This window comes from Strix aluco, chromosome 24 (genome assembly GCF_031877795.1).
Source record: "Strix aluco isolate bStrAlu1 chromosome 24, bStrAlu1.hap1, whole genome shotgun sequence".
In the NCBI taxonomy this organism is placed as follows: domain Eukaryota; kingdom Metazoa; phylum Chordata; class Aves; order Strigiformes; family Strigidae; genus Strix; species Strix aluco.
Window position 1 is genome coordinate 2,460,192 of NC_133954.1, and position 26,160 is coordinate 2,486,351.

General features: G+C 47.4%; 2 protein-coding genes across 4 annotated transcripts; one reads left to right on the forward strand and one right to left on the reverse strand.

The window, feature by feature from the left end:
- The first annotated feature begins 438 nt into the window (after positions 1-438).
- On the forward strand, positions 439-17,474 carry SDR39U1 (short chain dehydrogenase/reductase family 39U member 1). Of its 3 annotated transcripts, none has more exons than XM_074849450.1 (7): positions 439-489; positions 982-1,088; positions 2,131-2,213; positions 2,817-2,938; positions 3,624-3,767; positions 3,979-4,128; positions 15,331-17,474. In XM_074849450.1, the coding sequence occupies exons 1-7, from the start codon at positions 474-476 to the stop codon at positions 15,477-15,479; spliced, it is 771 nt and encodes a 256-aa protein (XP_074705551.1). In that variant the 5' UTR covers positions 439-473; the 3' UTR covers positions 15,480-17,474. The 3 variants fall into 3 exon arrangements, with proteins under 3 accessions (XP_074705551.1, XP_074705550.1, XP_074705549.1); XM_074849449.1 differs by lacking the exon at positions 15,331-17,474 and adding an exon at positions 14,331-15,315; XM_074849448.1 differs by lacking the exon at positions 15,331-17,474 and having other exon boundaries at positions 3,979-5,682.
- A 4,404-nt stretch (positions 17,475-21,878) lies between these two features.
- Positions 21,879-22,829, reverse strand: LOC141933976 (olfactory receptor 4N5-like). Its single transcript, XM_074849129.1, has one exon. The coding sequence runs from the start codon at positions 22,827-22,829 to the stop codon at positions 21,879-21,881; it is 951 nt and encodes a 316-aa protein (XP_074705230.1).
- Positions 22,830-26,160: the final 3,331 nt, after the last annotated feature.

Consider the following 26,160-nt stretch of genomic DNA (forward strand, 5'->3'; position numbering starts at 1 on the left):
GCCAGAAGGTGTCCAGCGGGAAGGGAGGGTCAGGGTCAGCGACAACGACCCCGGGCTATTCCCAACTGCACAGTTCTTCATTCTCGATTAGAAACATTCAAAAACGTTTCACTGGCATTTAACTCTTAACTAACGGATTAACAGATTCCTGAGTTGCTTTCTCACCGCCCGGTGTAACGGGCACAACCTGTGTCTCGTTCGGTGTCGGATCAGACTCTGCCCACCGCGGGGGTTCCCGCTCCCCTGGGCGCCTCCTCGGGCTTTGCTCGTTCCTCCGCTGCCCCTGCTCCGTTCCGGCCGGTTTACCGGCACGTTTCTAAGCGGCACCGGAGCCACTTTCCCCCGCCGTCCGCCCCGTCCCCCCGCGCTGGGGCGGGACCGGCTCCTGCTCTGGGCGCGCTGGCGGCAGCGGCCGGGGGGGCGGGGCGGGGCGGCGCATGCGCACCCGGCGGGTCAGCGCGCGCGGCGCAGCGATGCGGGTGCTGGTGGGTGAGTGAGGGAGGGAGTGAGGGAGCGCGGCCGCGGCGCGAGGGGCCGGTGCGCAGTGGCCGCTCGGTGGCTACTCGGTGGCCGCGGCCGTGGCCGTGCGCGCTGTGGCCCAGGGGCGCTGTGCGGGTGCGGACTTCAGGCCGGCAGCTGCCGGCGGGGGCGGGCGCGGCTGGTCCTGAGCGGGGCCCCGGGGCGGCGCCTCCGGGATGGGGCCGCGGCTCTGGCGCCGGGGCCGGGCCTGCGCTGAGGGTGCTGCGGACAGAGGTCGGGGACAGCCCCCCGCTTCCTGCGGCTGGGGATGGGCCGTGGTGCGCGGCGCCCGGACACGGGCCCGCAGGCCCTCGGGGCTGGGTGTTCCCCAGGGCCGCTGGGGGGGTGTCTGGGCCCGGAGTGGCGCCCCGCGGGAAGCTGGGCACGGTCATGGGGCCGCCTGTGCAGGCCTTGGGCTGCCGGGCCGGGTGGCAGATCCGTAACGTCCTGTCTTTCCCCCAGGCGGTGGGACTGGCTTTGTGGGCAGAGCCCTGACCCAGCTGCTGCGGAGCCGGGGACATGAAGTGACCCACGTCTCTCGACAAGGCGGCAAGGACCGGATCAGCTGGGTACGGGACGAGAGCGGTCGCAGGAGGGAGAACGTGTCAGGGCTGAGGAACAAGCCTGCTTACCCTGGCCTGCCACGGCATACAGGGAGTCTGCGGTGGGGAGTGGATGTACTCTTGAAACAAAGAGCTTCACTCAACAGCCAGAACTGAGTATAACTGCTCAGCAGGGATTCTTTATTCACAGCGCTGGGCAGCACTGGGGATCGCTCCACCACAAGTGCCACACTTACTAACAACACTCTGACTAATATACACAAAAAGCATACATATGCATCAGATTTCTTAGAAAAGGCAGTTTTATGCTAATGGGTTCTTAGAATTCATTTACATAGTCTGAGCATGCGTAGTAAAAATAGAGTGAGGGTCTTCTCCCCTCCTTAGGGGTCCCCACAGCCTTTCTCACACTGTCCGTTAGTGAACTTTAGGTTTCTTGTGTCCATATCTGGTCACAGAGTGACCTCATCTGTCCTTCAGCTCCTGTTTGTTCCAGCTTTCAGTCACTTATCTTGACACTGGTGTCGTCTTAGGCACTTGTTTTCTTTAGGTTCCTGCTATTAGGGATGTACTCAGGGAGTTTTTCAGACTGTCCAAGGTCTATCTTACGTTCACTAGACAAGGAGTTAAAGGTTTCAAAACATCTTACAAGTGGGTAATGACTACAGAGGGTAGTTAGGAAAAAGTATAAATGAAATTACATACATTACAGTAAAATACAGGAAAAATAAAAGCTAGTAGAACACAAGTGATGTCTAACGTTAAAACTAAATGTTTTATTTTACAGGCCCCTGTAAATTAGCAATTTCAAGTATATTTGTAGCAACTTCCCTCAACTCTTGGGCTCCTGGGTGCTCCGTGGGTCTTAGTCATTGGGATGGGTACTGCTGTAGCTCCAAGGAGAAAAACCTTCTCCATTCATGCTTGTGCTCCAGGCAGAGTTGAGAAGGAACTGGCTGGAGTTCATAGGAGCCCACACTGCTGGCTGTTGGAAAGGCTTGAGCAAAGGGGAGGCTCAGTGTGTGATGTCTCTGTTATCCCTGCCTAGGAAGAGTTGTCCCACTCTGGACTGCCCCTGTGCGACGCCGTGGTGAACTTGGCTGGTGAAAATGTCCTCAACCCTTTCCGCAGGTAACTTGATCTCCTATAGTGCTCATGGGACAAGGTGAAGGCAAGACAGCCTACTGTGTCAGAGATTGTGAAAGGGATCTGGGGAGGAAACAGAGTGTCCAGGAAGCACTTGGGTTGCCTAACTGTTACTGTCTGGATCCTCAAGTATCCAAAATATTTCTTTGGGCCTGTTAAGTTCTGAAAGACTTTTGGAAGGCAGGTTCCCTTCTGGATTGTCAGACAGAGGCCAGGCAAAGAAGTTCCACATTTCCAAAATGACACTGGATGCCTACATTCAGGTAATGCAAAATCAGAACCAAATTTGATTTCTGTGAGGGTGTTTTTGGAAATGCCTTCACCAGGTGTTTGGGAAGAGTTCACTGCACCCAGCTCCTCTGCTACCTTTGTCATAAGGCAGTCCAAAAGCCAAGCCTTTTGTGGGAAGTGGAGAGCCACCATCTCCCAAAGTCCCCATGCACTTAGGTAGTAAGATCCCATGTCATCCCCTTGCTCTGGGGACCTCTCCTGTGCTTGTGAGCGGGTGTCTGCTGAAGCCCCCTTTGGTGCTGTTGTTTTCTGAGATGTCCTTGTGGGGAGTATAATCAGTGGCTCTCCTTTTCCCAGATGGGGTGATGCCTTCTGCAGGGAAGTCATCAGCAGCCGGGTTGAGACCACCAAGACCTTGGCCAAAGCCATTGCTGATGCTGAACAGCCGCCCCGTGCTTGGGTCGTCGTCACCGGCGTAGGTATTGGTTGGACCCGGCCAAGGCATGATGTATGCTGACCTGGAGAGGTGTACCTCCAGACAGAAACATGCTTCTGGAGGGACACACGTCTTGCCTTGAAGTGCCAGCTTTATTGCTATCAATGTCACTGTGTTTAGGCAAGCGTTGATCAGCTTTTTTGTACTGCTGGAGAGGAATTCGAGTCCCTGTGCTTTCCCCTGGTGTCATTAGGACAGGACCTTTTCTCCATTTTCTTTTGAAAGCCTTTAGGCATCCTGTAGAACCAGTTTGTCTAAGCAGGGCTTCAGCTGAATCCCCCTGCACTTTGCTGCTTGCTACAGTCTTTAAAGCTGCCACAGTTTAGGATCTGTGATGACCAATTTTAGAGCAAGCACCTTTCTCTGCAGCCAGATCAGTGTGTTGGTGCTGCTATATTTGGTTCTTGGGGCTGCCAGCTCAACCTGAGTATTGGTGCATCTTGCTGAACTTGCAGAGTGCATTGGTAGTTCAAAAACTTGTCTGCATTGCCATCAGAGAGATCCTGTGCTGTTCATTTGAGGATGTCCCTGATGGAGTGTTTGAGTTCTGGGTGCCTGGATGCAGGAAAGAGGGGGGTGGTGGCCCATTTTGTGGGGGGTGGGTGGGGTGGGGGGGGGGTTGGTGTTGTGATTCAACTCTGACACCCTTTCTGCTGTTACACCCACAGGCTATTACCGCCCTAGCCCCACAGCTGAGTATACTGAGGACAGTCCTGGGGGGGATTTTGACTTCTTCTCGTGCCTGGTGAGCTCCTGGGAGGCTGCAGCTCTCATCCCTGGGAGCCCAGCTCGTGGTGTTGTGGTGAGATCTGGTGAGATGGGGCATCATGCCTGTTCGGGGTGGCTCTGCTTTGGTGCTGGGGCAAGAGGGGGGAGAGGAGGGAGAAGGACATCAGGTCTTGTGCCTCTCCTTTTTGGGGTGCTGTTCCAGTCCAGCCCTCTAAGGATTGTCTCCTGGTTGTAGGTCTGGGGCTTTTCTTCCTTTGGGGAGGGGTTCCTGGTCTCACTCTGTTCTCCCCACAGGGGTAGTGCTGGGCCGAGGTGGTGGTGCAATCTCTCAAATGCTCTGGCCTTTTCGTCTGGGACTAGGAGGCCCCTTGGGCTCTGGGCTCCAGCCCTTCCCATGGATCCACATTCGGGACCTGGCTGGGATTGTCTGTCATGCCCTGGAGAGTGAGTGTGTGCAAGGCGTCCTTAATGGTGTCTCCCCATCCTCCCCTGCCACCTCCAATGGCACCTTTGCTCAGGAGCTTGCTGCAGCCCTGGGGCGCCCAGCCCTGCTGCCAGTACCTGCTTGGGCTGTGCGGGCTGTCTTCGGGGCAGAGCGGGCCATCATGCTGTTGGAGGGACAGAGGGTGGTGCCAAAACACACCCTGGAGAGCGGCTACCATTTCATCTTCCCTGACCTGTCTGGAGCTCTGAAGGACATTCTGGCTTGAGGACTCCTTGGCTGGGCTGGGTTGGGCCCTGTTTTTGTGAGCTCCCTGGCTTACATGCCATCCCCTGGGTGAAAGAGGGTGGCCCTGGCCTTTCTTGGCGCTTCCCCATCCCCATACAGAGAGAGTGAGCTTTCTTTTCACCTTCTGTGTCCCTTTGTACATCCCGAGTTTCAGAGTCATCCCTCTTACTGCCATCTGCAATCTCCACATTACCTGCTTTTGGGGAAGGTCACAAGCCCCTCTAAGAACTGTGATTTCTGAATCTGCCATCTTCCCTTTTCCACAGTGTGCATGTGAGCTGCTTGCAGAGCAACTGGGGGCGTGTAACGTCTCCTCCCATGAGAGACAGGGGTGACAGCAGGAAGGAGGTGTTCAGGTGTTGTAATTCTCCTCCATGTTACTGGAAGTCCCTCTATCTGTTTCTCCCCATGTCTTTCCCCCATGGTCACACAGAGACCTAGTTAACACTCTTCTGCTTTGCCTGTCTCAGTCTCATAGGGAATGGAGTTGTGGCCATGGGAGAAGATCCATCTTGAGGGGGTGCAAAGGGTGCTGGATACGGATAGCTTGGAGACTTTGTCATCTCCTTTCTTGTGGTGGCTCTGTGCTGGTACCAACTTACAGTGTCAGAACCTCCAGTTGAGTCTAGGCCCAAGAGTCACACCCTTCCAGGGTTGCATAACACTGATGAAAGAGAACACTGCTTTGCCAGTGTGTAGGGACAAGGGTGGCAGTGGGGCTGTTGCCCCTGGACTGCTCTTGAGGCCTTGGGTAAATGTCAACTACATCTGAGCCTGTGCTGGGGAGAAACTGGGTGGTTGGTTCATCTTGGTGTGAGGTAGTGCAAGGCACCGCTTTAGTCTAAAGGGAGCACTTCAGCTGTTGCCTTTGTTGTAGTTACCTAATCCCAGACAGGGTGGTTTTCCCTTATTTGTCCCATGAGGTGGTATTTGTGTTCAGGGGGTTCCCACTGATTGGGAGGTGAGAATATCCAGGCTGCCTGGGCTGCCTTGGGAAGCGGTACCACTTCTCTTGTGCAGAACATTGCAATTTCATCATCTCATACTGTAAGAAAATGTGTCCACGTGCTTCCTTTAACCCATCCATTTTCACAGGCCAAAGGTTGCGGGGCATGAAATCTAGAGAGCGGCTAAGTTCATTATAGCACTGCTTCTGGAGAAATATTTGTAATATGATGTAATTTGGGGCTAGAAAAATATATTAAAAAGCACTTCAGGCAGTTAAAAAGACCTGCTCCATTCCTGAAATAAAAAACCTTCCACAGCAAGAGCAGTCCATATGTTTCTGGTTTATGTCAGGTTAATGTAGTTGAAGGGTCAATGTTGGTGGAGTCTAGACTTCCCACTCACCTGCCTCTTTGCTTAGGCCCTACTGGAGACAGAATGGCAGTTTGCTGACTTCCTGAGCAGGAAAATGAGAGTGGGACTGTCCAGCTGGAACTGGAGATAGTCCTTGCAGTCAGCGTGAGCACAGCCAGGTGAGCTGAGGCTTTGGGAAGAGCTATGAAAGCAACATCACTTGCTTGGATTGCGTCTGTGCTGCCTGTAAGTTAGGTACAGATTCCCTCCTCTTCCCATGTGCCTCAGTTTCCTGTCCTCGAGAGTGGGCTGACCTGCTCTGGGTTACAGGCCCAGTTCGTTGTGGGGCAATACAATGGGGACAATCAGCAGTGCTTCGTCTTTAGTTACTCCAGCTGCCTTTTTAGAGCATCGGACTTCAGGCTGCTTCCCCAGATGCTGTGGGCTACAGCATCCGTCTATCAGGCAGGCTGCCTAGGTTGTTAGGCCCAGTTAGGTTGTTTCTGTATCTGTATGTACCTTGATTGCAACAGCTTCAGGTTGTGGTTGGAAATAAAGACAAGTACAACTGGAGAAGCACTGGCAACCCACAGCTCTTCTGAAAGATAGTTACATATCCCATGAAAGGCTGCTACTGAGCAGAGTTCCCAGGCCTCAGACTGCCTGCCTGGATGTGTAACTCGCTCAGGATTTTGAAGGGTTGTTTCAGCATGTTTGCTTAAACACATGTCACAGGACTTAAAGGAGCTTCTGACACCTGCACATCCCAGTGTGGGATCTGAAAACACTGGCTGCTGGGTCTGGTAAGGACTTTCCATCATGATAAATTCACAGACACACACCATTACCCCTTTGTCTACTGTGGAGTCAGAAAATGTGTATTAGGGTGACAGCAAGCTGAGATTTTGGACCAGTGTCTATTTTTGATGACCATAAGGAAACCCTGTCCCAGAGGCTGCAAGAGTTTGTGATCCAAAGTACAGGTCTTAGGCTATTGTAATGCTGGCACAGCCCATCCTGTAATGCTCGGTGCTAGCAGAGTGTTTCTGCAAGCATGTCTGAGCCAACTGCAGTGCCCCAGATGCGCTCTGGAGATTTACTCTGATCTGGGACAAGTCTCTGCCCTTTTAGAGGTGAATGCTTATGATTGTTAAGATGTGTCAAGAGCAGCAGCTGCCTCCAGCAGCCCCAGCCCAGGGTCCTCCTGCCTGGGCACTGGCCTCCCATCCTGGTGCCCAGGTAGCCAGGGTCTCTGCCCAAGCAAAGGGACACAGCTGCTGCTTTCCTGTTTGCAGGTTTGGTCAAGCTGGAAGCTGAGTAACCCATCAGAGGCGTGTGCATGCACATGCAGACAAGTGGCACTCGGGCAGATGGCACTGACATCACTGGTCACGCAGACTGCCCCAGCCAAGATGCTGCTGTGAGCAGCTCCCACACATGGGACCCACATGACAAGCACAACCAGCTGTGTCCGTTCCCACTCTGGGGCTGGCAAACTCATGTGACACCCTCAGGGTTCACAAGCACGTGCGCACTCATGAGTCCCTCAAGCACCATCATGACTCCTCTGTCTGCCTGGTACCCCTACCTGGACCCAAACCCTCTGACCCCCCCACAGTCCCTTACTGGCTGGCCCAGCTTCATACACCAAATACGCAACATTCACACACTTGTCCTGCAGGCACCCCACACTGACAGGTACCCCCAGATACCAGCATGGATCCCCTGCCCGCCTGATACCCCTGCCTGGACCCAAGGCCTGCTACTTGCCAGCTGTTCCAGCCTGAAGTTCACCGGTGGATGCACACGCACCCCCAGTTTATGGGGGACACAGACACTCCTCCCCCAGAATCCAGCAGCAGGCACACAAGCTGTGAGCTGCTGTCCCACTCCAGCCACTGGTGCAGAGCCCTTCAGGCCCCTCACTCATGCTCCCCCCAGTAACTGGTCTTGTGGACATTCAACAATGGTTGTAGGGTGAGGGCCCACTGGCTCCAGGAGCTGACACCACTGGCCAGCGGTGTCTGCTCCCCCAGTCTGACTTCAGTACCTGGCACCAAATCCACTCATGTGGATCCCTCAGTAGCTGGCGTTGAGTCCTTGCAGCACACATACACGGGGTAGAGTGAGATTACACAAAGTTATGAAAATGTTTAGTAAGAGGACAGGACAGGATGTGGTGGTGAGGTGTAGAGCTCAGCGAGACCAGCACTGACTGGCCCAGGTTTACACCTGACCAGCCTCTTTTACACCCCTTTTCTGTCGACTGCCCTCTTTGTTCCTCCCATCTCCCCCTCCCCTGCACATTCCCTCAACAGCTGACATGGTCCCACTGACTCCATACAAAATACCAGACACAGGTTTGCATCCTTACCAGGTGCAAAGTCCTGGTTGCCTATAGCTTCTTGAGATCTCATCAGTTAGTGTGATGATGTTTGTTTCTGCTTATTGTCTTTGTTAATGCTAATTGGTCAGGTTTTGTGACTGACTGTATCCCTCCCTTTCCTTAACTTCCTAACTGTAAAAATAAATGTTCTCAGACTCATTCCGCACATCCTTCCCAGTTAGGGTGACCAGGATTTTTCTCATCACAACCTCCCTTATCATATATTAGGTTTATCTCTGTATGTTCTTGTTTATGGCTCCTTTGACCAGATATCTTTAAAAGAGCAGACATGCTCCTTCCACATCCCCTGACACCACCCCACTGACTGGTAGTAGCAGAAGCAGCTGCACCACTCCTCACTCCCATAGAGCCTCAGTGGGTCTCCTTATGGGCTGCACACATTAGGGGCAGGAGTCTGACTCCTCTGGGCATTAACAGTGGAGGAGGGAGGGTGCAAGGGCTGCAGCTGCTGGCCACTCCATCAGAAGCAATAGACATGAACATACTGAGGCACTTAAGATCAGTAACACTTCTCTAAGCGTAACAGTTCACATAGGTAAGTCCAGTTGTTTGGCTTCGATAGCTGCACCTCCCCAGGCACTGGGTCATGGCATGTCTGTGGCCAGGTAGATCCTGCAGGTTTGGTTTCATCCGGCAGAGCTGAGTGATCTGCACTGTTGACCTGCTTCGGGGTTAGCTCTGTCCTCACTGTCGAGTCGCATCTCAGTATCAAAGACAGCTAGGCTTAATTCTTAGATTTTGGAACGAGTGGTAGTTCTGCACCATTTGTAATGTTAGTCCACGTTGCACATTCTTTCAAAAATTGTAAGACATTGCTGTTTTCCTAATTAAGGTTGGCATTTCTCTTTCTGTACCCCTTCAATTCTGGTGAACCTTGGCTCAGACTTGACTGGGACAATTTTCTGAGATTTTAGGAGCATATGGTGACTACCGCTCCTATAGATTTCCCAGGCTAACCCAATGTCCCTTCTTAAAGCAGGAAGAATTGTAAATGAGAAGCTGGAATCCAAGGCAAGCTTGTACCTTCCAAATTCCCCAATGTAGTGTCCAGTCACATACACATACCCTCCTCCCCCCGACCTGCATGTAGGGAGCATGCGTTGGTTCAGGACATACACACAGATGTTCACAGAAACACACGGACAGAGACATGCACATCGCTCCCAACTGAAATTGCCAGACTATGTATTGGGGGCGCGGGCTGGGAAGGGAAAGAAAAGCTGCTGTCAAGGACAGCTGTCACTCAATCTAGTTATTTCCTTTTCAGGTTCTGGTTCTTCAAAGGATTACTTGTAAGACAAATTGAAAGGATCTAACAAGACCATTAGTTATGATATTTCAGGATACTGGTTTTTCATACTTGGTAACATGTTCGTCTGCCCCCGTGGTTCATGGGTATTTGATGAAGGTTAGCGTGGACAGGTGTGTGTTGTTCCTTTCTGTACTCCCAAAGGCATTTTACCTGCAATTTACACCTGACTGTCCCCTTTTATACCCCTTTCTGTAAAGACCCCATCTCCTCTTCCCCTGTACATCCCTCATGGGTTTGTACAGCTCTAGCTGTTCCCACACCCCTTCCAGCCCCTGTCTGCATCCAGGGTCTCCCTGTTTCACTGTTTCAATTGCAAAGCCCCTGCTGATCTTCCTGGAAATGGCATCTGTGGTTTCTTGATAGCCCATGAATTAATGTGAGTGGTGAGGTTTGTTTCTTGTCATTGTCTCCATGTTTGTTTTGTCAGGTTTGTGTCTGTATTTTGGTTTATTGTCTCCATCTTTCTTATCATCCCATCTGAGGAGGCCACCGATCAGATAAACTCACTGGACTAATTCTCACACTCTCACATGCCCTCATCAGTTAGTGTGACTGACCAGGTTTGCTTCTCATCACTGCCTCCTTTGTCAGTCAGGTTTGTGTGCCTGTATGTTCTTGTTTATGGCTTTCTCCGTTTCTTATTATCCCTTTTTTTGCATTGAGAAAGTCCTTGACTAGATACGCTTAAAGCAGCAGATAATATCCTTCCACATAGCCTTACAGAAGGGACCAGTGTGAGGCAAGTGAGGGGCTCACTGCTGGCAGTTGGAGCAGGACCGCTGGTCACAGCCTGTGTGCCTGGTGCCAGTTGCTGGGGGGGTGAGTGTCTGTATCCCCCACAAACTGGGTGTGCATGGGGTGTGCGTGTGTGTTCACCAGTGAACTTCAAGCTAGACCAGCGTTGAGTAGGAGGCCCTGAGTCCGGTCAGGGGTATCAGGGAGGCAGGGGTCCCTGCTGGTATCCGGGATACCTGTGAGTGTGGAGTGCCTGTGGGACAAGTGTGTGAGTGCTGCATGTTTGGTGTATCAAGCTGGACCAACCGGTGAGTAGGGAACCCGTCGGGGAAGGGGGTCGGGGGCTTGGGTCCAGGTAGGGATGCTGGGCAGACAGAGGGGTTTTGCCAGTGCTCAAGGGACCCGCAACTCACATAACTCAGATGGCAGCAACCATTACTATTATTACTTGGGAACATTACTTTTAATTTCTTCAAACATGTATTTAAAATGCATTCAACAGAAAGATTGAAAGACAAAACACTTAATTCAGTCTTAATTCATTCAGCTTCTAAGCAAAGAAGACTGGTTTTAGTCCTCTAGAAAACCTGTTGAGCGAATATATAAGGGAAAACAAAGACAGCTGTTTGGCAGGGAAGGACTGCGTGCAAGGAAATGCCCAGTTAGCCAGCAGTCACACTTTGCTGCAATAAATGAATGCATTGGATCGCTTATGTGCCTAACCCCACCCCTTTAAAAAAAAAAAAAAAGAGTATGTATGAATGTGGGTGCAGTTCAGGATAAATGTATGAGCCACTTCTAGGCCACTTCTGGAGATACTGCCATTGGCTGCACCTTTATTGCTGGCTAGGAGTGACAGTCTTCTGAGCAGCCTGTCCTGTGAATGAGTGTAATGCCTGGTGCTGTTTTAATCTCTAATAATTGTAGGGCAATACTGTTCCTGAGAAGAGATGAGAATCCTTGCATCATCATTTGCAGTGATCAGCTAAAGGCTGAAGTTAGTTATGGCGGACTGGAGTTCGTAATGATGTTATAATCTGGCTGATTTCTGGGAAATGATACAGTGGGCAGGTCTATGGCAGAATGGTGACCCTCCGTGAAAAAGCCATTCTAGCACCTGATAGAACCTGTGCACCCTCACAGACAGAGCTCTTGTCAGAGCATGCGACCACCCAGGCTTGGTGTCTGGGTCTTCCCTGGGAGATGGAGGGCAGTAACAAGCATGCTTGGAGGAGGTGTGCCCAGGTAGACAACTGCTCTGCCTGGTGGCTGAGCTTCAGGAGGAGGTGGGCAGACTGAGGAGCAGTTGAGAGTCTGAGAAGGAGATACAGACCAGTGGAGCTGTGCTCTGCGATCTCTGGTACGCACAAGCCAGCTCAGCATGGCCACTACTGAGGGATGTCCAGTATCTATTTTGTGCCAGGATGAAGGCAGTGTTATGAGGGATAGGGAGGAGTGGAAGCAAGTTGCTGCAGGGAGCTGTAAGAGGAACCCCTCCTTACCCTCTCAGCTACCTTTACAGAATAGGTATGAGGCTCTGAGTATGGTAGACAATGGAAATGATCACAAAGAAGAGGAGGAATCTGCAAGTACTCTCACCAAGTTCAGATCAACCAACTCCTCACATCAGAGCTGTATTAAGACCAGTGCTGAGAAGAAACAGCAGTGAGTTATGGTCATAGGTGATACCCTCATGGGCAGAATGGAGTAACCCATCTACAGACCAGACCCACTTTTCAGGGAAGTTTGCTGCCTCCCTGGGGCCTGAATCAGTGATGTCAACGGACAAGTGATGAGCTTAGTATAGCCTTCAGATTATTACCTACTCCTGCTCTTTCACTTGGGTACTAGTGATATCACAAGAAGTCCATGTCAATTAAAAGAGATTTCAGGGCCCTGGAAAGAATGCTAAAGGATTCAGGAGCACAGGCAGTATTTTCCTCAATCCTGCCAGTAATGCTGGAAGAAACAAGCATGCCTAAGACATCAATACCTGGCTCAAGACTGGTGCCTCCACCAGAACTTTGGCTTTTATAACCATGGAAGAGTTTCTGAGACACAAGGTATGCTGGGGCCTGATGGGATCCACCTGTCCTAATGGGGAGAATGCTTCTTTGCTCATACGCGGCAGGACTGATTGAGATGGCTTTAAACTAGAATCGATGGGGGAAGGGGATACCGTGAGGAGAGCTGAAGGTAAGCCAAGGGTTGACATGGCACTGCCTGAGGGTGGCTATGCTAATGACAGCATTTAGACTGCTTGCAGGCATACTGAGGGTTTAGGAGCACATCTGAAATGCTTGTACACCAACACACGCAGTATGAGAAACAAATGGAATGAACTGGAAGCACTGGTCCATTCCCAGAGATATGATGTCATTGGTATTAGTGAGACTTGGTGGAAGGAGTCCCATGACCCAGGAGTGCTGGGATGGAGGGCTACAGGCTGCCAGTGTGGAGGGCTGTATGCTGTTCAGCAGGCTGTCTTTAATACTAATGATAGACTTGGGGCTGCCCCATCCTCTGAGTTGGAGGACCACACAGTTGTATCTGTTGAATGCCCGTAAGTCCATGGGGCCTGATGGAATTCATCACAGAGTACTGAAGGATTTAGTAGATGTTACACCTAGTAACAGAAGGAGATTTGGTGCGGCCTCACCTTGAGTGCTGTGGCAGTTCTGGGCCCCACAATTTGGGGGGTGTTGAATGACAGCCGGCTGAACATGAGCCAGCAGTGTGCCCAGGTGGCCAAGAAGGCCAATGGCATCCTGGCTTGTATCAGCAATAGCGTGGCCAGCAGGGACAGGGAAGGGATCTTACCCCTGTACTTGGCACTGGTGAGGCTGCACCTCGATTACTGTGTTCAGTTTTGGGCCCCTCACTCCAAAAAGGCCATTGAATGACTCGAGCGTGTCCAGAGAAGGGCAACGAAGCTGGTGCAGGGTCTGGAGCACAGGGTCTGAAGCACAGGCTGAGGGAACTGGGGGGGTTTAGTCTGGAGAAGAGGAGGTTGAGGGGAGACCTCATGGCCCTCTACAACTCCCTTAAAGGAGGGTGCAGAGAGCTGGGGATGAGCCTCTTTAACCAAGTAATAAGAGATAGGACAAGAGGGAATGGCCTCAAGCTGCGCCAGGGAAGGTTTAGACTGGATATTAGGAAGTATTTCTTTCCAGAAGGGCTTGTTGGGCATTGGAATGGGCTGCCCAGGGAGGTGGTGGAGGTGTTCAAGAGGCGGGTTGACATAGCACTTAGGGATCTGGTGTAGTTGGGAACTGTCAGTACTAGGTTAATGGTTGGACTGGATGATCTTCAAGGTCCTTTCCAACCTAGATGATTCTGTGAAATTTAAGAAGGATGTAAAGGTCCTTGAATGGGTCCAGAGGAGGGCAACAAAGCTGGTGAAAGGGCTGGAAGAAATGTCCTTTGATGAGTGGCTAAGGACTCTGGGTTTGTCTAGTTTGGAGAAAAGGAGGCTGAGGGTGACCTCACTGATCTCTACAGCTTCCTGAGGAGGGGACATGGAGAGGGAGGTGGTGATATTTTCTCCCTGGGATCCAAGGACAGGATGCCTGGGAATAGTTCAAAACTGCACCAGGAGAGGTTCAGACTTGACATTTGGAAACATTTCTGTACCAGGAGGCTGGTCAAACACTGGATCAGGCTTCCTGGAGAGGTGTCAATGCCCCATGCCTGACAGTGTTTAAGAGGCATTTGGACAATACCCTTAATAACATGGTTTGATTTTTGGTCAGCCCTGAAAGTGGTCAGGCAGTTTGACTAGGTGATCGTTGTAGGTCCCTTCCAACTGAACTATTCTATTCTATTCTATTCTATTCTATTCTATTCTATTCTATTCTATTCTATTCTATTCTATTCTATTCTATTCTATTCTATTCTATTCTATTCTATTCTATTCTATTCTATTCTATTCTATTCTATTCTATTCTATTCTATTCTATTCTATTCTAAATTTACATGGAAGAGTGATATTTGATTTTGCTCTGAAATTAAATGCCCACTTGAAATGGTCTAAACTTTTCTCTCCAGTATATCAAAGACTCTGATTATCGCCAAAAATGTCTGATCATGACTGTAATTAGCAAAATGACCTTTTTCTACACTGCTATCACTGAGTCATTGAAATTCTTCATTTTGCTTTGCAGAAGAATTATTCAGGATTAAACCTGACTTTCTTGAGGTGTTGGGGAAGATGTACTTAGGGCTTCCATTGCCTAATGAAGACCTAGCTTCACTGGATTTCCCACGGCACGTTTTGTCACACGCCACTGTGCCCCATTCTCCAGGGGCATGAGTTCTGTGAGGTGTAGTTCTCTGTTGCTGCTCCTTAGGAGACTTCCAGCTCCTGCTTATATAGGTGCTGCTGGGAAATTTGTTGTGATACTATGGGATTTTAACCACCTAGAAACAGAATGACAGGCCATTAAGAAAAACTCCAGATTTTACACTAGCAATTTCTATGGCCTAACAAATTATTCAGTATATTCAATCATGAGAAGAATTAAACAAATTCTCTTTATTGAAACAACCTCACTGACAAACTGAAAAAGGTCAGAAATACATTTGGAGGCTTACTGCTGCAGTGAAATTGGATGATTCAACCACAAGAACTTTTTCTAAGAGAAAATAAGTTTTCTCCATGTTAAAATTCCCTGAAATGTCCCGTGGCAATAATTTCCTGGAGAAAAAGAGAGAAAAAACAAGCATATTTTCATCCTGTATTTGAAAAAATTCTTTTCACAGGGAAGTGACTTCTCCTCTGTACATTGTTTTTATTATTACCAGCATTGGTATTGTTGAACAGGATATGTAGGTATGAGGATACCACTCCCTTAACCCAAACTGCAGACAAATATTCACTCAAATTCATTGCAAATAGTAAAACTGCATTTAAAATATTTTCTCTTGCTAAAAATTGTATTTATTCTGTAATGAATCTTAAACCCCTACCTTTCCGTTTTGGGGAACAGCATAAAAATGAAAAACATTTCAAATATATGTATATAAAAGAAATATTATATTACATACACACTGTATTTTAAGTGTGTATTATATATCAATATATGATTTAATGTATAGTATTTATATGTATGTATAATGTATATATATTAAATAAAAATACTAAAAATGTTTTTTCCTTTTCAGTCTTGAAGAAAAAAATAATGAAGACTTCCCATTCAATGATTCAAAGATTTTTTTTAATTGAGGGGAGGACAGAAGGTCAACAAGGGTTTTTTTCTGAAGGCTTCCCACTGAGATTGCTATCTGTATTGCTCAGAGCCTTTCCACTCTAGCCTAAGTCCCCCACCCCACTTTAGCCAGTTCCTGGCTGTGATGCTCATTTTTCCCTTGTGAAGTTTCTTGCAGTATGCTCCCCTTCCCAAAGTTCCAGCTGACTACCCCTCAGCGAGTAGCAAGGACAGGCTGTTTGCCCAGAAAAGGTGAATGGGGAGCTGAGGACAACCGCAAAGCAGGGTCAAAGCAGAATCAACTAGAGGAGGTTGCTCAGGTCTGTTTCCAGATGTGTTTTGCTCCATCCCTTCACTCCTTCCAATCAGAAATTTATGCACATTGGTATAACCCTGAGCCTTCTCTTTTCTAAGCTGAACTGTTTCAGCCCTCTCAGCCTTTCCTCATATGAGGGATGCTCTAGTCCCTTAATCATCTTTATGACACTTCACTGGACTCTCTCCAGTGTGTTCATGTCTCTCCTGTACTGGGGAGCCCAGAACCGGACACAGCATTCCAGGGGTGGCCTCACCAGTGCTGAGTAGAGGGGAACGATCACCTCCCTTGACCTGCTGACAGTGCTTCTGCTCACACAACCCAAGATGCTGTTTCCCGTCTTTATTGAGAAGGCACATTGCTGGAGCACATTCAGCTTGTCCACCAGGAACACCAGGTCCTTCTTTGCAAAGCTGCTGTCCAGCTGGGTGGCCCCCAGCCTGTATTGTACTTCAGGTATTCCTTCCCAGTGCAACAATTCGCAATTTCCTTTGCTGTACTTCATAAGGTTGCTGTCAGCCTATTTCTCCAGCCTGCCCTCAGGATGGTGGCATAACCACGTGGTTTATCACCCCCCTCCTCACAGCTTTGTATCAGCTACAAACTTGCACAGGATGCACTCTATCCCATCATCCAGGTCATTAATGATGAGGTTAAACAGCATTGTCTCCAGTACCTATGAGTCTGAAGCTTGGAGACTCAAAAGCTTACTTTTGCTTTCAGAGCTTGAAGCCAAGGGCAGTTCCTGTAGGAATGAAGTGAGGAGCGGGGTGAGAAGAGAAGGAGCGTAGAAGGCTGCTGGCCAACTCAATGACCAGAATGAGGCAAAGAGAGCTGGTGTTACCATACCCCTAATCCCAGAGGAGCTAACCCATAACCACTCGGTGTGCTCAGGGATTTTGGCTGCTAAAACACTCCAATTGCCTACATGCATGCCACTGAGCATGCAGTGTGGGTGATCAGCCAGAGAGGATTTGCAGAGGAAAGGTGGGCACTTGTGCAGGCATTCCTAATTGCTGCCACTTATCTGTCCTCAGTCAGGCTGCAGACACTGCAGAAGTTCACATGTGAGCTGGGTGCTTAGACTCCCTTTGCGGCCAGGAAAGACAGCTGGGCACTTCCTGGGGGCAATTCATCCCATTTTTGGACAAGTCTAAGCAGCTTGAGTCATCTGAGACAACAAATAATTCTGCCTGTTTCTGTTGACTATAATGGGAGCCTGGAGGGAAACGGATCTACAAGTCAATGGTTACACAGGCCTGCGTATGTGCAGACACAGTGCAGAGGCTGTGCTCTGAGGTATCAGTAAAGGGGCTCTCTACCACAGTGCCAATGGCTGGAAGAGAGTTATGTGACTGAATATGACATTGCTTGAGGAAGATGCAAATGGTGTCTCCCACTCCCTGGAAGAACTGAGCTGTTGGTTCCCAATCAAGGTCTTGATTGTCACTTGCTGAGTAAGTATCTGCAGCACCAGCTGCAGCGGTGGTACACCTTGCCTCCGAGATAAACACCCACAGTATGTCTGAAGACATCCTGATTTCTCTCCTTTGCCAGGACAGGGACTGTAGATATGAGCAGAGGTCTATTTGTCCCTGTTGTACATGTGACATCTCCTAAGGGAGGTGTGTTCCAGCCTCTTTCACTCTTTCTCCCTCAGCATGTTGACCACTACTGGTTTCAGGCTGCTTTCTCTCACATTTTGTCATCCCGGTCGTGGTGTTCCTTCCCACAAGCTGTGGCTGTGGTTTGAGAAACTCTGCTAATAAATAGCCTGTAACAACTCCCAGCTTCATTCTGGTCACTGGGTCAGTGGTGGAGGCAGGTGGGTTGGGGGAGTGGAGGTATCTAGATACAGAGCAGCCATCAGAGACAGCCCAGAGGCCAGACCCTCTCACAGATCAATGATGTAAGCACTTCCCTGAATTCCAGACTCTATGCCAAAGAAGAGAGGGTATTCTGGGACCCCACATCATGGACCCTTAGACAAATGGGGAGCAGCGGTGCAACTCATTTGTTTTAAAGGAACACATTCCTCCTCCAAATACCCCAGGTCAGCTATGGCCCTTGCACACCCAGACCTGTAAGAATGTTGCTGGTTCTGAACCCCAGCGCTGAATTTCACTCACTTGTTTATCTGCAGGAACATGTTTTGCCTAAGCCAGTCACCTGGGAGGAATTCCTCTCCTCTGTTTTCATATATCTACAAAACATTTGTCTACATCTGAGCTTGCCAGCACAATGCCTTTAAATCAGGCTGGAGAAATAAGGCCTCTGGGGATCTTCCACCTCTGACCCTCCGTTAGACCATTGCTTCAGGAAGAGAGGACTCCTGCCTGCTACTCCCGTGATGAGATCTCCTCTGTCTGTAGTGCAGTGCCAAGGGATGAGCTTAAGAATACAATTCAGCATCCTCAGCCTAGGCAGCTACTGCCTTACTTGTGTTCCGGGACACAGACCTGGCCACCAACTGTGGCCCCAGCTGGTTGTGTGTCTCTGGGTGTCCCTGTGCCGTGTCTGCCAGCCCAGTGCAGTCATCTGGGATACCCTAGAGAGCAGCAACCCTTGAGGCACTCCTGAAGTGGGACAGGCACCTCACAAATGTAGGTTTGTCTCAAGTGAACTGCCCACAAGTGTTGTCCGCTTCTCTCCATTGACCACAGAGCAAACTAACTAGTTAAGACCTGACTGAATATTACCTGCCTCAAGTCGTGGGGCTGTGCTGTGCTTACAATATATACAGTCTCAGCTACTGCACAGAAAATGCCCACCTTAGTTCTGCTCCGCTTACCACAAGGTTCTTGCATCTGCACGTAGTCCTGATCCACACGAACAAAGTGAGCACTCCAAGAACTGCAAGAACTTTTTAATTAGCTCCATGGTGACAGAATCTCAAATCTGCTAATTATTGTTATTCTTTTTTCAATGACCAGAAGCTCAGAGTGGTTTGAGATTTTGTTTTCTTCTTGAATCCCAGCACTTGGCTTAACACAGGCACCTGGAATCCTATGAGGGAAGGTTGCTGGAGTCTTCTGTTGGAGGTGGGTTTGCATCCCCTGCTCCTCTGAGTAGGGCTATGCTGCATTATCTTGTAACTTGACCATGACATCTAGGAGCTTCTCTGAAGTTGGATCACAGAAACAGCAGGTTGCTGGAGGTATTTACTCTTTCTGACAGAAATACTGAAAAGACAACTAATTCCACACACTGCCCATGACAGTGTATATACAGAGGAAAGAGTATCACTAGGAAAGAGAAAATCACCTGAAAATGCTTGCTTACCACTTGTAATCTATCTTACTTAACGCTGAAAGCTTCAGAGGCGCTACCCACGTGTTGGGACAGGTCTGAAGGAAGACAGTCTATGCTGCACCGTTGATAGCTGCCTTACAGCATTTCTGTCTGTCAGATTTTTACCAGAGCTCGATCTAAGTCTTATGTAGGGAGATTTCTCAGACAAAAGAGAAAGTTTGGGTTTGAATTGAAAGCAGATTGCCTTCTCTTCTCTCCCCCAATACTTCTGCAAAAATACTCTGTTCTCACAGAAAATGAAAACAAAGAAATCTCTATACAGTACTATCTGTGGATTGTTACAAAACAGGTTTTCACACCAAAAGTGGGTTTCCTTTTTGGACCTGTGGAAAAAACTGCACTTTGCAAGCAGAAAAGAGGAGTATGTTTATAAGGATTTAGAATGCAATTCTTCACTGACACTGAGGAGCTGTTTCCCATCACCGACACTGTGATGGGAAACAAAGTACAGAATCCTTGCAGAGCATTCACCAAAGGCAATGGAAATGTGCAGAAAATTCTGGTCTCTACAGTTCTCTGCATTTCTGTTTTGAGAATAAATTACCAGTTTGTAGGGGAAAATAGAAAAGTCCTGGTTTGTTCTGCATATGTCTTTTCCTTGTAAGAAATTCCTTTTTTTTTTTTTTTTTTTTTTCAACTGAATCAAATCAAGGCAGTAGCTTCCCATCAGGGAATTGCCTTCAGTCTTGTTGGGTCAGAGTGGGCAGGTGGGCATCCACCATCTTCTCTTAAAACTTCACAGTTTCTCCAAACTGACTGGATATTATAACATTGTTTTTCTAAAACCTAAAGCACTGTCTCTGTGATTTTAATTCATGTATTTATTTGATGGAAAAGAAGCTTGAAAAAGGACTATGATGCAGAGATCTTTGTAATCATTTAATGTAAGGAAACACGAGTACTTGGAAAAGGATTGGGGTTGAGACTGAGCTAAACCATACTGTCCGTGGAGTCTAACAAGGAGTAGCATGACCACAGTGATGTCACCTTTAGGGTGAGCACATTCCCTCTCCAGACTTCTTCACACTAATGGGAGCTGACACGGGCACCTCACTTGTCCTTACTTATTTGTTAGCTCACAGGCCACCTAGCCTGATTTGGATTTATATGTCAGGGTAGCCCAAATGGTAATAGTGGAAGCTTAGGGAAAGCAGGTCCTGTGTGGGTGACTCATTTGTCTATATCTAGACAGAGAAACCCTGGAGCTCCATGGATAAGCTTCAGCTCAGCTTAACTTGCAAGTAATTGCTCTAGGTGAGGTACATTCCAGGCAGAGGTGTTGCTTTACAAGATGAGTGGTGTCGTTAATACTCTAAAGGGAAGGGGTGTGCCATCCAGAGAGACCTCAACAGGTTGGAGAGGTGAGCCTGTGCAAACCTCATGAAGTTCAACAAGGCCAAGTGCAAGGTCCTATACATGTGTCAAGGCAATCCCAAGCACAAATCCAGACTGGGCGATGAGTGGATTGAGAGCAGCCCTGCAGAGAAGGACTTGGTGGATGAAAAACTGAGTATGAGCCAGCAGTGTGCATTTGCAGCCCAGAAAGCCAATCATATCCTGGGGTACAACAAGAGCAGTGTGGCCAGCAGGTCGAGAGAGGGGATTCTCTTCCTCTGCTCCGCTCTCGTGACACCCTACCTGCAGTGCTGTGTCCAGCTCTGGGGGTACCAACTTAAGAAGGACATGGACCTACTTGAGCAGGTCCAGAGGAGGCTGCGGAAATGATAGGGGGGCTGGAGCACCTCCCCTGTGAGAACAGGCTGAGAGAGTTGGCTTTGTTCAGCCCAGAGAAGAGAAGGCTCCAGGGAGACCTTATAGCAACCTTGCAGTACTTAAAGGGGCTACAGGAAAGATGGGGAAGGACTCTATCGGAGAGTGCAGTGATAGGATGAGGGGTAATGGTTTTTAACTGAAGGAGGGTAGGTTTAGATTAGATATAGGGAAGAAATTCTTCCCTGTGAGGGTGTTGAGGCCCTGGCACAGGTTGCCCAGAGAAGCTGTGGCTGCCCCCTCCCTGGAAGGGTTCAAGGCCAGGTTGGACGGGGCTTTGGGCAACCTGGGCTAGTGGAAGGTGGCCCTGCCCGGGGCAGGGGAGTTGGACCTAGGTGTTCTTTAAGGTCCCTTCCAACCCAAAGCATTCTGTGATTCTATGCAAGTAGGCAATAAAAATGGGTTAGCTGAATTGCTTGCTAGAAACACCCATTGATTATGCAAGAATCTTTAGTTGACTAATTCTGATGCTGTAGATGTCTAAACCTGGATAGGCAAATCCTGTCACTAGTGCCTACCATAAGGTTATGTCCATATTGCCTTTGATTTTTACTTGATAGCTGACTTCTGATTTCAGATTTCAGTGGCCTGCCTATGCTGTAAGAAAAGACAAAGCTTGACTACAGTCTAGATCATCCAGTGACTTGCACATTCTCCTTTGTGGAGAAGCAATCGACTCATTGAGGAGCAGAGTCATATGAGAGTCAAACAGCAGGCAGTGTCAACAGCCAGAGATTCAAGTATAAGCTGAAATCTTGAACTAACATGGTTGGTACCTGAGTTTATCTATCTGCATCTGGACTAGAAGTTCAGTAATGATTCTGAAATGCTTCACACCTGCCAGTTAATTTCTGTAGGGATACAGAATTTTAACAGTAAAACTTCATAGCACAACTGTGTTAATTCCTTTACCTGGTACAGTACTCCTCTAAATTATTCCATATAGGTTTTAGTGTCACCCTAAGGCTTTTTGATAATGAGAAGAAAAGTATTTGAAGCTTACTTAATATATATTATGTTGCTACACAATGTACATTATGGAGTTGTTCCTAAGAAAATTGTATTAACAAACAAAACAAAAATAAAAAAACTTTCACTTATTTACTTCAAAATTTTTTTTTTAATTTCCCACACCAAAGTATGTATTTGCTGACCAGTTTCCACATTGAGCCTTTGATCTCCTTGTTACGCAAGGTATAGATCATGGGATTAGTCAAGGGGAAGATGACTGTATGGAAAACAGCAACAACTTTTTCCATTGGGACAGCTTGGAAGGGTAAGCCATAGATATACATCGCTGGGCCACACATGACAAAAACCACAATCATGTGGGAAACACAGGTGGAGGCTACTTTGTTCTTTGCCTTGAAGGACTGTGTCCGGAGCTTCAGCAGCAGGACAATGTAGGAGATTAGGAGAAGTGTAAAGCACATAATGATAACAACTCCATTGTTGAGGAACATCAAAAGCTCCACAATGAAAATGTTGTCACAAGCTAACTTGACCAGCTGATGGACATCACAGAAGAAGTTGTCCAGGATGTTGGGACCACATAAGGGTAGGTGGATACTGAGAGCAAATAGAATGATGCCATGGATGAAGCCCCCAGCCCATGTAGCTCCAACCAGGACACAGCATACCCCTCTCTTCACAAGCCTGGTGTAGTGAAGAGGTTTGCAAATGGCTACGTAACGGTCATAGGCCATGACCATGAGCATGAAAGCTTCAGCTGCTCCCAAGAAGTGGAGGAAGAAAAGCTGGGCCATACAGGCACTGTAGGAGATGGTCTTCTGGTGTGAGAAAAAGTCAGCCAACATTTTGGGTGGGGTCACAGAACAGTAGCAGATGTCCAAGAATGCCAAATTGGCCAGGAAAAAATACATGGGTGATCCCAGTTGAGAATCCCCCCTAATTGTGAGAATGATAAGGATGTTGCCTGGCAGAATGATCATGTAGAAGAGCAGGAAGAAGAAGAAGAGAATCATCTGGACTTCATGGTTTTGAGACAATCCCAACAGAACAAACTCTGTAACTACTGTATAGTTCTCATGTTCCATTTCCACTCTGCAGAACCCTGAAAAACAGACAATAATCATGGAAAAAAACCCAAACACCAGTGTCAATCTACAGAAATGTTTGAACAACCTGGGGCGTATTTAGATTGCCTAAAATGCATGACCTTTTCCCATTTCCTAGTTTTAGGGAACTCATAATGGTGAAATACTTGGAAGCCAGTATTTTAGATTCCCACTAACTTGGTCATTTTACTGAAAATTTAAGCTGGAAAAGTCCACATTTTATCAGATGTTCTTTTCCCTGGGAACTGGCACCTGGATGGAATATAGTTCATAAAGTATCAGTCCACTCTTCCATGGGAAGGCTAACTTTTGTGTTTTACAGTGTAGATGGCTTTACTTGAGCTAATCATGTCTACTCCTTCTCTAGTTGACAAAAGGAGGTCCTTCTAGGGTGGGCAGATTTAATTCTAGAGTACATGGGCAGATTTACTTCTAGAGTAGACCGCTAAACAAAGCTAAATGAAGGGCACTCTAAAATTACATAATTAGCCTCAATCACATCCACTGATTAGAAAAGTAAACTACGTATATATCACTCACATCTGAAGGAAGTTTTATGAATCTCTCAGGTGAATTCATCTAACAGCTTCAAAGTTGTTTGCAATTAAACAATTTAAAATTCCTTTATACTTAATTATGTCAGTATAGCCAGCCCAGAGAATGACTAACTCCATCCTAAGTTTTGTCTGGCATATACCAGTTCAAGTATTTTCCAAAATATTTCATTTTTCCCTGTTGTCTTTCAAGGGAGCTGAGGATGTCTAGATCACGTTCAGACTTCCACCCTTCTCCAGAGAAATCCCACAGCGGTGACTGATTTTCCAATAAGTCAACAGAACACTGGAAACATAAAGAAAATGCAATTATCTAAATATGTCTATGAAATTACTCCACCATGAATCAGTGTGATGGCAGTCTGGAAAACAAATTGACATTTTTTCATAGAATGTATCAAGTAATTTAATTTAAATATATTTTGAATGGAACTGTGGATTTTGACACCTCCCTCATGAAGAAAACCATAAAAATTGGTCAGATTTCTTTTAAAAGTCTTTCCATTTATCTAAGTTCTTTTATTCCTCCCACGTCTTTTTCTTCTTTTGTGTCAGGAGAAAGTTATGAGGTTTTGCCTACATTTTTTTAAACACTTTTGTTCCATTTTGCTACAAAGACGGTAAGTCTGTCTGCATGATGGCATCTGCACATTACTGCATTAGTAACTTCACCAGCAATGTTGAGGTAGAGAATAAAGCATACTGAAAATGCTTTAGTAGGAGAAAATGTTCAGACCAGTATGGATTATGAGGTTTAAGTATAGTTTTAGTTTTGTTCCATTGCTGGGACCAATGAGAAATTAAATGTTGACAGAGGAAGAGAAAGTGGCAAAAAGGAGGAAAATTCAGAATAAAGGGGGGAAAAAAGGAAAGTAAGAAAGGAATAAAAGTAAGAGAGAAAAAATACTCCTTACATCATTTCTTGATGTTTTTGTCAAAAATTAAAATTTCATGTTATGCCTAGAAATTAAAAAAAAAAAAATCTTTACATTCTTTGTTTTCTCCATCTCTTCCTTTCGTTCATGGACAGCTGAAGGGCTCGTTGTGCTGGATGTGTGTATAAATTAACCGATATTTAATTTCTCAGCTGTCTGCGAATCCTTCGCCATCTGATCTGAGTTTCTCTTTGCCTCACTTTGAATTCCCTCTAAGGGGTTTGATCAGCTCCAGTCTCTTCCCATCTCATCACATGACAGAAAGTTTCCTGCAGGAACCTATCGCTCCACTCTGCTGTCCTGTACCATATCGTAACCTACACATCCAGCTAATGCAGAAACAACGCTCTCCCCTCACCTCTACTTGGTTATAGAGACATATATGGATGCACTTGGCTTCCCTGGCTTTATATCTACAAGTCTCCCACACAGCTCAGTATCTACTACTCTCTGGCTTCTTCAGCCCTAATCAGCAAAGAAGTGATCGAGGTTGCTCCCTCTTTGCTGTTTTCTGCTGCACCACTTTAGATAGGTGGTAAATATTTCCCAGTTTTCTACCTACTTCCCTGATGTTATCAGTCTGCTTATAGAATCATAGAATTGTTTAGATTGGAAAAGACCTTTAAGATCATCAAGTCCAACCATAAACCTAACACTGCCAAGTCTACCACTAAACCATGTCCCTAAGAGCCACATTACACATCTTTTAAATGACTCCAGGGATGGTTACTCAACTGCTTCCCTGGGCAGCCTGCTTCAATGCTTGACAACCCTTTCAGTGAAGAAATTTTTCCTAATATCCAATCTAAACCTCCCCTGGTGAAACTTGAGGCCATTTCCTCTTGTCCTATCACTTGTTACCTGGGAAAGAGACCAACACCCACCTTGCTACAACCTCCTTTCAGGTAGTTGTAGAGGGCGATGAGGTCTCCCCTCAGCCTCCTTTTCTCCAGACTAAACAACCCCAGTTCCCTCAGCTCCTCCTCATAAGACCTGTGCTCCAGACTCTTCACCAGCCTCCCCTCTGCTCTTTAGGTGCAAATTGTGATTTACTCAGACTTCCTTCCACAGTGAAAAAGACTGGCTGCTCTGAACTCAGGTCTATTCGTTCTTCCCGTTTTCACTGCTGCATTTTGTCTTCACTACTGGAATTTACCAGGAAAGCTACATAATGAACTCCTTCATTTGTCTCTTTTCAGTCCTTTAAATGGTTTAGTTCAAAAAGAAACACGTTGCAGGAGACCCGAGAACCAGAATCTATGAGTGTGTTGACTCATTCTGGTCTTTTCTACAGTGAAGCTATCTTTTAATGAGTTATTTATGGGGATGTTCATACTGTATAATTTACAGTGCAGCTGATGTAGATATCTACATCTGAATAAGTCAACATAGTGACCTGAGAGACAGCGTGGAAGGAAAAAGATACAATTCCTCTTTGGAAGTGTAGGAATGGAAACCAGGTCCTAAACACAGATGTTGAGTGTGATTTTACATGCTCCAGAATAACCTGCTTGGTCTCCACTGTCTGGTCTAGAAGGATGGATCCTGTGTCTCACCATCTGATCTGGTGGAGATGTCTGAGATAACATCCAGTGCCATCAGAGTGGTTCAGACTAAGGTTGACTATTTGAATTCTGCTCTACATGTCTAGCTCAGACTTTTAATTGTATCTTTATCTCTGGATAGATGAATTGTACCCATAACCTCTGAATTTATGCCCTGGTTATTTCTGACTGATAGGTAACTCCTGAGTCTAAATGATTGTGTAATTACTAAGGAAACAAATTGCATCTGCTGTTACAAGGATGATGATCAAACCCT